The sequence below is a fragment of the Drosophila serrata genome, unplaced genomic scaffold (genome assembly GCF_035046125.1).
Source record: "Drosophila serrata isolate PLE 108 unplaced genomic scaffold, ASM3504612v1 contig_14, whole genome shotgun sequence".
NCBI lineage: Eukaryota > Metazoa > Arthropoda > Insecta > Diptera > Drosophilidae > Drosophila > Drosophila serrata.
In genome coordinates, this window is record NW_028256912.1 from 63,003 (window position 1) to 78,405 (window position 15,403).

Below are 15,403 nucleotides of genomic sequence, written 5' to 3' on the forward strand. Positions count from 1 at the left end.
GACTGTTTGCTTCTCAAGCACAGTCACGAGGGAGTCATTGCTTTGACTGGGCTACTCGCAACGACGCCTCTGCATCCCAGTGGCTAGCAAGATCCGCAGGGTTTTGCTCGGAAGGGACATGTGACTGGGTAATCATTTTACAATTATACCCATCGGAAAAATCTGGTACCTCTTCAATCATAGCAATGAGTGCGAGTGAGAGGGGCTCAACCTAGTAATTTAGAGCAGGACAAAAATAGAATGTGTTGATTAACCCTTAGATGATGTATGGGGCAATACATTTCTTTTTATAATAAAACGAGTAGAACATTTTTTTTATATATTAATTTATAACAATTTTGAGGTGCAAATGAGGCATTGTTTTTGTTTTCGTGTTGCGAGCCATTTTTTCAAGTTCTTTATTCAAAAATATATTCTAAGCTTAAAATAGATTTTATTTTTAAATGTTATGTTTAAATGTCATGTTTATGTTGATGTTGTTGTTAATGCAACCAGGCGAGGACTAGTTTTTCCAACAGTCCAGGGTGAACACCTGCCCTGGCATTTTAGGAAGAATGGCACTGTCCATTTCGGACAACAATAAAGATCCGCACAACCACAACCGAGGGAGTGACACCGTTTTGACTGTAAATACTCGCTTTGCCTTTAGCAAGTTCGTCATTACCGTGGAGCCAACATCCACGCAAATGGCGGCTCCTCACGCCTTTTACGAAGCGTTGCAGAGCCCGTGGTGCTCGATTTTCAAATGAGGTCGGAACGCGACCCATCGAGGAATGCTGACCTGGTCGTGCGCGGAGTAATTCCCCTGGAAGTTAACCCATCGTTCTGAGAAACCTTTAGGAAGGGCGACGCCCCACCCTAAGTCCTGAAGCCAAATGTCCTGCATGAACATCTTCGCCTGGACAATAAAATGGGCGAGCCTGCCCCCTGGGTCGAACAATTTGGCAATTTGGGATAGGACCTGGAGCTTCGTTAATGACGATCCCGGCTTAAATTCTGGCCGTGCTTTCTGCGTCTATTTCCAGGAAATCAGCCCGAAGGAGATGGTCGCTATTAGTGCCGGTCAAAATCGCCTTGCTATTGGAAGTCCATTTCCTAAGTAGGAACCCGAACACAGGGCCCCCTCTAGCTTGCGGACTGCCATCTGTGCCACAGATTTGGAGTCTTCCCTAGCTAAAATGTGGTCGACATACATTAATTCTCGGGTAATTTTACTGGCCAGAGGGTACCTTGACTCTTCGGCGTATGTATTTGGAACAATTAATTACAGTAGACTGAGAGGAAACAGACTGATTAAGGCCGGAAATTTGGGCTTGTATCATTTTAATGAGAAGCTTGATCTGGTTGAACAGCCGTTCCATAATGAAGTTCCCCTCTGCCCGCGATCTATTAAGGATAGCGCTTGGAAGCTGCAACCCAAATGGCACACGTTAAAAGGGGCGGTGCCCAATAGGACGGCTCCTGAGCCGGAAGCGAAACACACTTTTACATCTGACTGTTTTTCTATGGTACCCGTGAAGCTGCTGTGGGCACTGGTGCATTCCCGTTGCTGATGACCTCGTGCAAAACAGTTCAGGCAAAGCTGCTACCTCTTGATGTAGTCGGATCAACCACTCACGTCACAATTTCTCGAGCGGGGTGATACGTGAGTTGTGAATGTAAATCGTTGTGAACAGGTTTGTGAAGGTTGGCCAACGAAGATAGTCACCCACGAAAACCTCGGTGTCCACTGGTGGTAAGCGACAACCAGTGGACGGGGGTGTGTGTCCACTGCTGAAAGCCAGAGTTGACTGGGTGGCAGCCCTTTCTATTATTTCCTGAAGCTGAGCAACATACCTTGAATAAACGGAGTAGCTGTAGCTGTACTTTCATTCCAGCACAGTCGAAGTGGCCGTACCGGCGTCGGACACGGAGATCAGTTCGGAGCAGCTTTTATAACACTTCTCCATCTTTTCCGACAGGACCCGGATTTAGTCCCTATGAACCTGGTACATATAAGGGGAGAATCGGCTTTAATTGAGACGCCCACTGAGATGCGGATTGGGATCTGTACTATCCGTTTGTATAGGATCGGATGCGGTTTCTTATCGACTCCCGTGGGCATCCTCGGAATCGAATGCTGCTGATCAGTGCTTGTGAACTGAAAGTAAGTCACACTAATGCTCGATCTGGGACGCCAAAAAAGTGTAAATAATTAAATGGAATCCGGCCACAAGGACTGTCACTCGGATCAAGGAAGTCTGTTGAGATTTTCCGTATACAGCGAAGAGGAAAAAATAAATAATAAAATTGCGGACACTCTTCTGTGAAGCCTTGTTTACTTGAGTTTCGAAAAGGCGCGTGCCGCAGCGAAACTCTGTTTCGCTCGTCCGGCGCAGATCGATTGCAGCACGAGTGGCACCACCACTCGAATAAAAAAAAAGGAAAAAAGGAGAACAGAACGGTTGAATGCTTGAACGGTTCTGCGAGTTGGGAGGCGTCGTTGTGACGGCCGACCGACTACAGAAAACAAGCCAAGAAAAAGACATATGTTGCGAGGTAGGCGGAAAGTGCCTGTTGCTGGTCGATTTTCCTCGTCGTCAAAACACCAAAGAAAAAAACAATTTTTGATAAAGAAAATTATGAGCCGTTCATATTTAATAATTTCAGCGCCGGAAATGTGGAATTAAAAACCTTGGTTCTTGGTCGCGCAGAAAAAGCTCACTGCGTTTATGTGAGGGACCCAATGAACTCTTCAACAACAACAAACACGGCCGCTGCGGCGGCGGAATTAAAAACCTTGGTTCTTGGTCGCGCAGAAAAAGCTTACTGCGTTTATGTGAGGGACCCAATGAACTCAACTTCAACAACAACAAACACGGCCGCTGCGGCGGCGAAGTGAAAAAAAAAAAACAAACGCAGTTGCACCTGTGTGGGTTGGAGTTCAGATTTTGGTTGTGTTGGTAGTTGTCTAACCAATTGTTAATATCAGAAATGATCGGCAGAAAATGTTTAATTGTTTAAAGTCGTAGTGGTGAAATTAAAAACATTGCAACCGGTGCTTATGTGAGGGACCCATAGAATTAAACTGCAACAAAAGCAACAAGCTAAGTTTAAAACAATTTAAAAAAAGACTTGCGTTTGTGTTAGGGTTTTACTGGTGTCGCTTTGCTCACTTTAATTTCTTGAATTATATTATCGGAGGGTATTTCGTGGAATCGGAGGCAGAAAATATATTACGAATATACTGTTCGGCGAACAAGGTGAACAGCCGAAACAAGTGCACACCGGCCGTCCGATATTAATTTTGACCCTTTTTCCCGCAACACAATTTCATTGTTTACGGCGAACTTTTATATGGACGGAACTATGTATGTGTAAGAGGTTAGCATTCGTGTGTGTGTATGGTGCATGACCATTAGCAAGCTAATGGGCAACGGGGAATCGAAAGAAACGGCGAGGGATATGGCGGCGCACACAAAGCGGACACAGATGGACAATTTTCGAGGATCGGAGGCGAACTAAAATGGAATTTCTCAACTGCCGTGGTGTCAGGAAGTCTCGGACTGGGAGTAAATACGAACAAAAAACGTTAATCTTGCAACAGTGCGACCGAAAGTAAATGATTGGACCACTTTTGAAGATCGTTAGCGATAATAGGCGTACTGAATAGACGTTCTGAATAGACTTGTACTGCTGAAGAAATGGCGAAAGGATATCCTTTCAAAATCCGGCTCGACGGACCAAATGTTCAGGGGTGCGATCCTGCTGACTGAAGACAGTTTAGGTGCGAGATGACTTTGGGACTATAAAGTCTTATACGAGAGGGAGAAGATTTGGGACTCGAAAGCCTTTTATTAGATAAGAAGAGTTTGGGACTCGCAAATTTTCCACGAGAATCGGTGAATCGGACCTTATTACTGTGACTCGGGTGTGACCCGCCCTATAGATGTTTATTTGTCATACCAGTATTACCCTTCGTGCACGATCAAATATTTTGCGTATTAATTTTTTTATTCCACTAATTTTTCATATTAATTATCCTATTCAATATTTTTATCTATCTATGGGTTTCTGCGCGTGACAATTTTTCCAATTGTTTTCAACATTGCTGATGCAGGAAGTCTGGACCAGAGAGCTTATACTTACCTCCGTTTGTGTTGCATTAAAATAGCTGGTCTGATAATAGTGATTAAAGACAAAATGATAGGAGTATTAAGTCAAAAGTCAAAACAAATCGATTAGTTACATTTCTTTTCTAAAAAAATAAATATCGGCATGTGGGAAATAAAATTTACTTTGTACTACGAATTGTGTATTAAAATAATTCTGATCACAATATCTTTTCGATTTATCTTGTAACCTAAATTTAACACAATTTTATTTATTCCTGACAGTCGTGTGACGCAATGCTTCGGGACACAGAAACTAGAGAATTGTCAACTCGAACCTTTGACTTGGCCATATTAGACGGAGCCTTCCCGGAATGCGCGTTGGGATTGGTGTACCAGCTTAAAATCCCGTTTATGTATATAAACACAGTAGGCTTCTATACCGGTAGCCTCTCTATTGCAGGAAATCCTGCAAGCTATGCCGTTACTCCGAATTTTTATTCTCGATTTACGGACACGATGAATATCTATAATCGGGCCATAAACACGGGTATGCAAATTGGACAAAACCTTCTGCACATGGTGAGGAAAACTTAAATTAAAATTTTAGCAAACCTTAAAACTACTTTATTCCTAGTACGTTATGCGGCGAACTCATCTTGTGTTGCAGGATCATTTGGGCAAGCATATACCGCACCCTTATGAAATGTCTCGTAATGTGAGCTTTATTCTCCAAAATGGGCACGCAGTGGTGTCATATCCTAGAGCCTTTAATCCAAATGTGGCAGAGGTTGCTTGCATTCACTGTAAACGAGCTAGAAAACTTCCCAAAGATCTAGAGGACTTTATTGGCGCTTCTGGAGTTTCAGGATTCATTTATGTATCGATGGGCTCATCAGTGAAAGCTGCGAATATGCCTGAATCGCTCCGTCGCATGCTAGTAAAAACGTTTGCCCACTTGCCATATCATGTGCTATGGAAGTACGAAGGCAGAGCTGCAGATATACAGGATCTTACTTCAAATGTGAAACTTTCAAGGTGGCTTCCTCAGCAAGACATATTGGGTCATCCAAAATTACGAGCATTTGTCACCCACGGAGGCTTGCTTAGCATGTTTGAGACAGTATTTCACGGAGTACCAGTCGTAACCATGCCAGTATTCTGCGATCATGATGTTAATTCTGCCAAAGCCGAGGTAGACGGCTACGCCGTCAAGCTGGATCTTGAGTCTCTGTCAACTAATCAACTTTATAAGGCAATCATGAAAGTGATTCATGATCCGCGTTATAAAAATGCAGCTCGCTATCGCCAGAATCTTTTACTAGATCAGCGCTCGACAGCCTTGGAGACGGCCATATACTGGACTGAATACGTGCTTCGTCACAAGGGCGCTTATCATTTGCAGACACCTTCTCGAAATATGCCGTAAATTAATTAATCTTTTTTTAAAACATTAAATAACTTTTCTTGGTTCACAGATGGTGGCAGTACTATCTTCTAGACGTTTTCGCCCTTTATCTATTTGCTTCCTTCATCTTATTTATTTTACTGAAACGCCTTGATTTTCGGACTGAGAAGGTACAAAGCATTCAAGTCACGACGTATACTTCCCCAATCCAATCGGGAATGAAGCCTAAGAAGCTCTAACTGAAGCCTGCCTTTACATATATGCCTAGAAATAAGAAAGTTTTAAATTGTACTGCAGCAGCCAAAGTTTACTTCAGCAAGCCTCAGAATAGGAGCAAATAAATTTTCTTTGTTTTTTTTTTTTGTTAAATATCGATGGCAGCTAAAACCTTGTAAATATGTTTTACCTATATAATTAATTAAAGGAAAAGCCAGCCAAAGTTCGAAAATAAAACTGTGCCGATACATCACTTATAAATTCAATTTAGTCATGGCATACTTATTTTAACATACGCCTGAGGTTCTTTCAATCTACGAAAATTAAACGAATATATGACGTGTTAAAAAATGTAAATTACGAAAATCTTTTGGTTTTTATTAAATATCTGAGTTAAAAGGCTATTGGGATTCATATACGGCTGCAGAATACGGTTCCTGTTTTCTTTCCACTCTAAGTACAATACAAGGCACCAGCGTTCAAGCGAGGGGAAGAAGGCTAAGGCGCAGTAGAAGGCTGCCCTTCGAATCCAAAACTGGCTCTGGACAAAGGCTGCCCTCTCCGAAGAGGAGAAGGTAAAGCTCAACTGGGCCGAGAAAAGCATCGAGGAGAGCAGGCTGCACTTCACCAAGCTTTTTCAACATGGCATCAACGACCGGTTTCGCCAACAAGGTGGAGGAGATGCTTGCCACCATGCGGCAACGCTCTGCCTAGAGTGCTATAAAAGACACTCCGGCGATCAAGCGGCAACGCGTGCCCAAGGAAGCAGGCCCCCCCCATGAAGGCGAAAACCCAAAAGGAAAAGAAAATCGCGAAAGCCAGTGAAGTGACCAAACGACATTTGATAGTGGCAATCATTGACAGGAGCGATGACAATAGCAAGATGACCGAGCCGCGGTGGAAGACGGTGACCTGACGATAATAGTCAACCAGTCGAGTGGAGTTGAACCCAGTATCCATGTCCCTAAGGGTGCTGCAGCAAAATCTCCATAGGAGCAAGGTAGCGTCGGCGGTACTCCTTATTGCCATGGAGTAATGGTTCGTCGATGTAGCTCTAGTCCAACAGCCATGGATTACCTCTGGCAATGCCGTCGCCGGACTAAAATCCTCAAACTACAACGGGTTCTACACACCATCGGTAAGCAGAAACAGAACCGCCGTACTCGTACGGAAGGGTCTTCAAGCTAACCTTATGTCTCATTACAGCTCGGACATGTCTGTGGTGCTGCTAGAATGCAAGAAGAAGCGCCTTATGGTAGCTTCCTGCTACATGGCACACTATAGTACAGCTCCACCGAAAGAACTCAGGAGTCTGATAGAGCCTGGCCCAAAGGACCAGCAACTCATCGTGGGTGCAGACGCCAATGCACACCACAGCGTATGGGGAAGCCCCGTCATAAACGACAGAGGTGAGTCACTTTAAGACTTTATTCTCTCTACCAATTTCTATAAAGCAAACGTGTGGGAGGAACACACCTTTGTAGGCCCCACCTCGACCAACGTGCTAGACATAACACTCGTAGCGGGACAAAGTATCATGGTATCAGACTGGAAGGTCCTGGAGAGACCACAGGTACATATAGTTCCAATGCGAATTCGATCACACTCCAAAACCAACAATCTTAAAAAACCCTCGGAACACTAACTGGGGAAAGTTCAAAGAAATAATCTCTCGACGACCTAACCAGGCTGACCCCGAAAACACAAGTCAAATACCAAGTAAAATACCAGCAAGCTGGCATGGAAACCCAATGTACTAGAGAGGGTGAAGAAGGCCACCATTGCGCTATATGCATCCAAGAAGATGCTCAGCAGCACATGGGGCCTCTCACCCTCTCTTATGCACTGGGTCTAAATATCGATGGTGCGTCCAATATTTCTATACGGGGTTAGTGTGGTAGCAAGCCATGAAAAAGAGGACCTACAAAAAGCTTATGGAGAGAACCCAGCGGCATGCACTGCTCTGCATATCTGGGGTGCTAAGGTCAACTCCCACAAAACCAGTAGAGACTTTAATTGGAATTGATCCCATTGACATCTACGCGCAACTGACCGTGGGAAAGGCTGCGCAACGCCTAGTAGCGCTAGAAAGTATGTCGACAAAATGAGACGGGCACAGTACAATTGGTCGAACCTTGAGCAGTGTATCTGACTACATGAGGCCTAGAACTTGCCCGGATTTGAAAACATCAACATTTATGGGACCTGAAGACTGGAATATGGTTCAGGACCACGCTCGACACCTCAATAATTTCACTGACGGCTCCAAGCTGGAAGGAGGAGTTGGAGCGGGCATTTACTGTACAGACTCCGAGATGAGGCTCTCGAATAAGCTACCAAGCCATTGCAGCTTATTCTAGGTGGAAGTCTTCGCCATCAGGTAGGTAGTTCCAAAAATGTACTGCAAGCAGGAACGCATCTACTAGTGATGCCAGTACTGGGGCACCTAAGTGCTTTACTCTTGCCTGCTTTAGGGCTGGATACTTACAGATGAGATGCTCCAAGGTTTCGGTTGCCTCAGATTCATCGCATTTCCTGCAGTTGCTGTTGTTGGTGATGCCCAACCTGACTGCATGCGCGGCAGTCAGGCAACGACCCGTTAGAATTCCCACTAATAGCCCTTTCGGGATAGATGCAAAACGTAGTGGCTGAGTTTGTCATTGCGCTCTTTGCACATGATTTTTGATGTTTTCCAAGTAGAAGAGTTTCCTCTCCACCCGATATTTGCTCGTATGTCCGCCCATCTCTCTAACTCGCCTTGGAGCGTTCTTAGAGAGAGTGGAACGTTTTCTATTTTATCGATAGCCAGTCCGACTCCTTCATTTACAAGTGCGTCTGCGATTTCATTTGGTGCCCTGGTGGCTGGGAACCCAGTAGCTTCGCACTGACGTTGTCGTGCTCAGGATTTCTAGTGCGTCCCTGCTTGCCAGTACATTTTTGGAACCGACCGCTGACGATTACATGGATCTAATCGCCTCCTGAATGTCAATGCCAAATAGTTTACCGCCTCACATATTGGACGTTGATGCACTACGGTCAGTACATTTAAGTGGCCCGTATGCCACCAGGCACGTGCCTGTTTGGGTTAGGTGTTAGGAGGCGAGATGGAAAATGTAGGACAGAATACGAGGAAATTGACTACCAGCGTGCTGCCAGGTTGTTTGCTTGAATGTTTACTAAGTGTGTTAGTATTATAGATTTTAAATTGGAAAGGGTATTTACGTTAGAGATTGGTGTGTACAAATCATTATAATTTGCACATAAGACTGTAAAAGGTTCATGTAGTTCAAAGGAGGTTCTACAGTGGCGCAACACTAATGGGATACAAGATCTAGTAGTTCTACATGGTACATAGAAATTGAGCTGACTCAACAAGTCAGCACTTTACACATCACCATGGACAAGGTTAAAAATAAAGGTTATTCTACGATTGGCTAAAGACGGTAAGTTTATTAATAGGAGTCTACTAGAATAGGAAGGTAATCTTTGGTTTGCACCCCAATTTAAACCGCGTAAAGCGAAAAGTAAAAAGTTCTTTTGAACCGACTCAATGCGTTTACTATGGACGCCGTACTGAGGGCTCCAAACGCAGCATCCATATTCTAAGATAGGACGAACTAAAGAAGCATATAAGGATTTAGTAACATAGGGGTCATTGAATTACTTCGACCACCGTTTAATAAATCCAAGCACACCCCTGGCTCTATTCACCATAGACGAAATATGATCAATAAAGTCAAGCTTTGGGTCCAAGCGGACGCCCAAATCGTCAACAGAATTAATTCTTTCCAAAGAGCAGCCGTTCAGCGTGTAAGTAGCAAGCTTAGGAGCGACACGAGAGAATGTCATTAGCTTGCATTTCGAGCCATTTAAGTTTAATAAGTTTACACGGCACCAAGTTTGAAAATTATTAAGATCTGATTGTAAATCCGACTGGCAGGCAACGTCATTGTATTGCACGCAAAGCTTGACGTCATCCGCGTATATAAGCACTCTTGAGTTGGTCAAGGACTTTGGGTAGGTCATATATAAATAATGTAAACAATAAGGGTCACAAATGGCTTCAGAAGGGGATAGCACAGTGCGTCGGCACAATACCTGTGCTCACAGCCGGGAATTCCGTCGGGACCTGGCGAATAATCTGGCTTGACACGATGAAGATCTAAAAGGAGAAAGATTTCTCCAATATGACGAGCGGCACCCTATAATCCTTCCGTACAACTGCCATCTGTCTTGCCTTCTTGTCCACTTTACGCATCGCATAACGCTACACGGCGGTAATTACCTGACAATCCTCCTGATCTGTTCAAGATTCTGGATTCCGAGGGTGAGGAATTTGGTCAAATCAGTCATCTATTCGTGCAAGGTGTGTGTCATCCACAAGAAGAAGGTGCAGGCGCAACTTATGGGAGAGTTGCTTAAGGAGAGGAAGTCGTTCTCTCGTCCCTTCACCTACACCGGTATGGACTACGCCGGCCCCTTCGACATCAAGAACTACACGGGCCGAGCCTGTTTGATTACAAAGGGGTATGTTCTAGTGTTTGTATGCTTCACTACTAAGGCTATCCATTTAGAGCCTACGTCCGACCTTACGATCGAAAAATTTCTCGCTGCTTTCGCCCGTTTCGTGTCCCTCAGAGGATTCCCCCGCCAAGTTAAATCGGACAACGGAAAAACCTCTGGCATTTCATTCCTCCGGGAGCCCCCTACATGGGAGGCCTGTGGAAGGCAGGCGTTAAGAGCTTTAAGACCCTGTCCTATAAGGCCACGCGCAAATACACGTTTGAAGAGCTGTCCACGCTCTTGGCGGGAATCGAAGCATGCCTGAATTCGCGCCCGATCGCCCCCCTGTCCGAAGACCCCGCCGACTTGTTGGCACTTACTCCTGGACACTTTCTTGTTCGAGAGCCATCCCTAGCCACGGTGGAACCCGAAATAAAGAGAGGCACAACGTCCAGGTGGCAGCTCATGAAGGCTCTCTAGCAGCAATTTCAGCTGCGGTGGAAGGAAGAGTACCTCATGGAACTTCATAAATGGAATAAGTGGCGAGCCCCTTCAAGAGACCTCCGTGTAGGGGACTTGGTGGTTGTTAAGAAGACAACCTTCCGTCCAATGAATGGCGGTTAGAAAGAGTCGATGCGGTGTTTCAAGGATCCGACGGCCGTGTTCGTGTGGTCAACATCCGCACAATACTAATTCCTTCATTGTTCTTCGTCATTTCGGCAGTCATACCCAGCACGATGCGTCCACGCATCGCCATCCTACCTACCGGTCCTACCGTTGCCGAGTCTGCAGGGAGATCCACCCACTACGAAAATGCCGTCGTTTTCTGCGCCTGAGTGCTGAGAAGCGTCTACTGGCCGTCCCCGCTAACCGATACTGTCCCAGCTGTTTGGCCCACGAGCATTCGGACGGAGCGTGTCAACGAGGGGACTGCAGCAAAACGTGTGGCCAGGACTATCATACTCTGCTTCACCTATCCGAGCGACCACTGGCTCCACGCCAGCTGCGGCAGAATGCGCGCCGGTCTCGGGACACTGTCGCCCCTTCTCGGCAATCTGCAGCCGCTTCTCGGACGGTCTCCGCTACTCCACGGTCGACCCCCGCCCGTACACCATCGTCCGTCGCGCAAAGGCAACCGTCCACCATTGGCCAGGGGCGCCCGCCGAGTGCGGCCTCAGCGCCGACGCTGTCAACGTTGCTGCAGCGACACAGTGTCAATGTCCTTCCGACCGCGCTGGTACGGATTGTCACCAGAGCGCGCACCTTCGACACGGACGCGCTCATCGACCCGTGCACGCCTACGAGCTGCTACCACGCGTCGCTGGCTGTTAGCTTCCGTCTACCCACCACTAACGTTGGCGGCGAACAAATTTGTTCGGTCACTGTGGGCTCCAAGACGGAAAGGAATGTCCGTTTCGACTTCCGCACTCCAATCCGGGAGCTTAGCGAGACGGTGCGGGCCCACTTCCGCGACATCACTCTGGCCGACGAGCGTTTCCATCTACCGGCGACCATCTTCGTAGTCCTATGCGCGGATATGTATTCGAGAGTGATGCAGCCCGGCTTCCTGAAAATCCAGGATGGCCTGCAAGTGGCCCAAAGCACCGTCTTCGGTTGGGTCGTGTCTGGAGCCTGCCATCAGCCATAGTTGCAACGACCCTGTTGCAACCCGAGCGATTGCAAGGGGGGCAGGATGTTTACGTGAGGGGCGCACTGTGCCGATTCTGTTCAGGAGCGAGCTTTCTGTCCCCGGCTTGCTCTCGCACTCCAACTATTGCCGATCTCCCGCTCTCGCTTTAACGATGCAAAGCGACCGGAAGCTCGGTTCTAAGTTAAGTTTGCCGATCTCCCCTCTCGCTTTAACGATGCAAAGCGACCGGGAGCTCGGTTCTAAGTTAAGTTTTTAGTTTCTTGTAAGCAGCGAATAAAAGCTGACGCTGAAATACATACCACGACTCCCAAGCCTTTGAATTTTCAACACTGACGAGTTAATTTTTTCGCCAGCGACGTGAAAAATATTTGGGCTCCGATAAGTACTCTTTGCGGGCAGGATCGCTACCCTCAAGCTAGAAACACACGATGCAAAATATAAACACAAGTGAAAACATTTTGCTGCAAACAAAGAACTTGCAAAGTTTTCTTGCAGCAATATTTGTTGCTTGTCGTCTGTATACATTCTTTTACCGCCATCTTGGTTGCGTCAGTCGAAATAGCTATGCAAAAGTTTGCGTGCAAAACAAAAATTTATTGGTGCAAGAAAATTTCTTGCAATGTTTGCATAGGTGAACCCATTTGTGCAAACTTTTGCTGCAAATTATTTTCAACTTGCTGCAAATTGTTTGCATCGTGTGTTTCTAGCTTAACACAGTAAATAAATAAAAGAAAAAAAAAAAGAAAAAAAACACGCTTTTATAAATAACCGAACTAAAAAGAAGAAAATAATTTATAATTGCAAACAAAATTATTTAATCCAGAGCAATAGTATATAATTTTAAACAAGATCACTAAATTCAGAGTTAAAAGCGTGGGGTGCATCTATAATCAATGTTATATTTATTCTAAGGGCAGAATTATGAAAATATAGAAAACTCCTACAAATAACAGTTTCACTGTACAATGTCTCGCCAAGTACATGTTTAACAATGTACATGTTTACAAACAATGATAAATGTATTTCTGTGAACATAAAATATAAAAGAAAATCTCTGATATTTACAAAAAATTATTAGATTAACAGCTGCAGAATATCTCGTCACGCATGTATTTAAACATTATGTATATCAACACTAAGCAAGAAATACATAGAGAAGTCAAACAGTACAAAAAAAGTACTATCACATAAACGGCTGAGCCAGAGCACCCGAACGAAATGTCTAAAACCCCAGAGTGCGTTCGGCTGTTTTGAGTTCGAGCATTCGTTCGAAACCGAGCACAACAAGAATTAACTTTTCAGTGACAGATCGACCGTGGAACGATGAGCAAGGGTGCGTTTCTTTGTGTTGTGCTCTCGTTTCTGTGTATGTGTGTATATGTGTACAAGCGCTCGCACGTTTGTTTGCGTGTGCAAATTTCTGTACGTACCCTGCAGTACCGCATGTCATCAATAGGACACAGTTCGATTTATCGATAATTAATTTTTCTATTTCGTAATCTCATTATTTCATTTAAGGCCTCTTTGTTACATGGAGTTTTTCCTGTTAACTCTGAACAATCAAGTTCTTCAATGCGAATACCGTCTAAGGATCTTACACGACTAAGTTATTCATAAGCTTGTCCAGCAGCAAAAAGGCGTGAGCCTAGATAAATGACTGCATGATGAACTGTACAACCCTTCATCTTGCGATCACCCTCACCACCCTTTCTTTCATCGACCAGAAGATGTAAAAATGGCAGGCGCACGTATCGACACGATTGTTGGCATTATCATTCGCCCAACAGCAAGATGTGAAATGTTGTCCATGTATATTTGAAACCAGTGGTGTATCAGACATCCTCTTATAAAAATATTCATAAACATTTTCATGAAATTATTTATTCTAATTACAAGTTGATGTATTGTAATAGAGGTTGTGGATTTGGTTTTATTTTCTAGTGACATCATTTTGATGGCTTGAAGTTCTTTTTTAACAATGATTTCATCATTGAAAGGTTTTTCTTGAGCATGAAAAATCTCATTAATTTGAATAATATTTGTAAGTCTTATTTAATATTAAATCCCAATGATTTTAAAATCAATTTATTTTTTAATGTGAGATTCGGCGTTGATTTGAAGGAGCTCGGGTTGATTTTGATAATGATTTTGAAGATGATGATGCTTTCAATTCAACTGTAGATTTAATAATGTTATCAAAGGAGCTATGTAACGTATTTTTATTATAATCTTGGACGTTGATGCACTAAGGTCAGTACATACAAGTGGCCCATATGACACCAGGCACGTGCCTGTTTGGGTTAGGTGTTAGTAGGCGCGATGGAAAATATAGGACAGAATACGAGGAAAATTGACTACCGGCGTGCTGCCAGATTGTTAGCTTGCATGCTTACTAAGTATGTTAATATCAAAGATTTTAATTTGGGAAGGGAATCTACGTTAGAGATTAGTGTGTACAAATCATTATAATTTGCACATAACACTCTAAAAGGTTCATGCAGTTCAAAGGAGGTCCTACAGTGGCGCAACACTAATGGGATATAGGATCTAGTGGTTCTACATGGTACATGGAAATTAAGCTGACCCAACAAGTCAGCACTTTCCACATCACCATGGATAAGGTTAAAAATAAAGGTTATCCCTAGCATCGTTCTACGATTGGCTAAGGACGGCAAGTTTATTAATAGGAGTCTACTAGAGTAGGAAGGTAATCTTTGGTTTGCATCCCAATTTAAACCGCGTAGAGCGAAAAGTAAAAAGTTCTTTTGAACCGACTCAATGCGTTTACTATGGACGCCGTACTGAGGGCTCCAAACGCAGCATCCATATTCTAGGATAGGACGAACTAAGGAAGTATATAAGGATTTAGTAACATAGGGGTCATTGAATTCCTTCGACCACCGTTTAATAAATCCAAGCACACCCCTGGCCCTATTCACCATAGACGAAATATGATCAATAAAGTCAAGTTTTGGGTCCAAGCGGACGCCCAAATCGTCAACTGTATTAATTCTTTCCAAAGAGCAGCCGTTCAGCGTGTAAGTAGCAAGCTTAGGAGCGACACGAGAGAATGTCATTAGCTTGCATTTCGAGCCATTTAAGTTTAATAAGTTTACACGGCACCAAGTTTGAAAATTATTAAGATCTGTTTGTAAATCCGACTGGCAGGCAACGTCATTGTATTGCACGCAAAGCTTGACGTCATCCGCGTACATAAGTACTCTGGAGTTAGTCAAGACTTTGGGCAGGTCATTTATGAACAATGTAAACAATAAGGGTCCCAAATGGCTTCCTTGCGGGACACCAGATGTAACCCTTAGAATATTGGATAAATTATTCTTAAAGAGGACCTTTTGCGTCCTGCCATTCAAATAACTAGAGATCCAATTAAGAAGATCACTTGGAAAACCCATTGAATCGAGTTTTCTAACGAGGAGAGAATGATTAACAGAGTCAAATGCTTTACTGAAATCAGTATAGATTACATCTGTCTGACAATTATTATGGAAGCCCTTTATAATATAGGAAGAGAGC

The 15,403-nt window shown here is 44.2% G+C and overlaps 1 protein-coding gene across 1 annotated transcript in view; it reads left to right on the forward strand.

The window, feature by feature from the left end:
* Nucleotides 1-6,081, forward strand: part of Ugt50B3 (UDP-glycosyltransferase family 50 member B3) — a 36,294-nt gene extending 30,213 nt beyond the window's left edge. Inside the window, exons 3-5 of the mRNA XM_086828093.1 lie at nucleotides 4,377-4,673; nucleotides 4,729-5,516; nucleotides 5,570-6,081. Of these exons, the coding sequence (XP_086684219.1) occupies nucleotides 4,377-4,673; nucleotides 4,729-5,516; nucleotides 5,570-5,738 (1,254 nt within the window). The 3' untranslated portion in view covers nucleotides 5,739-6,081. The remainder of the gene's footprint in view (nucleotides 1-4,376; nucleotides 4,674-4,728; nucleotides 5,517-5,569) is intronic.
* Nucleotides 6,082-15,403: the final 9,322 nt, after the last annotated feature.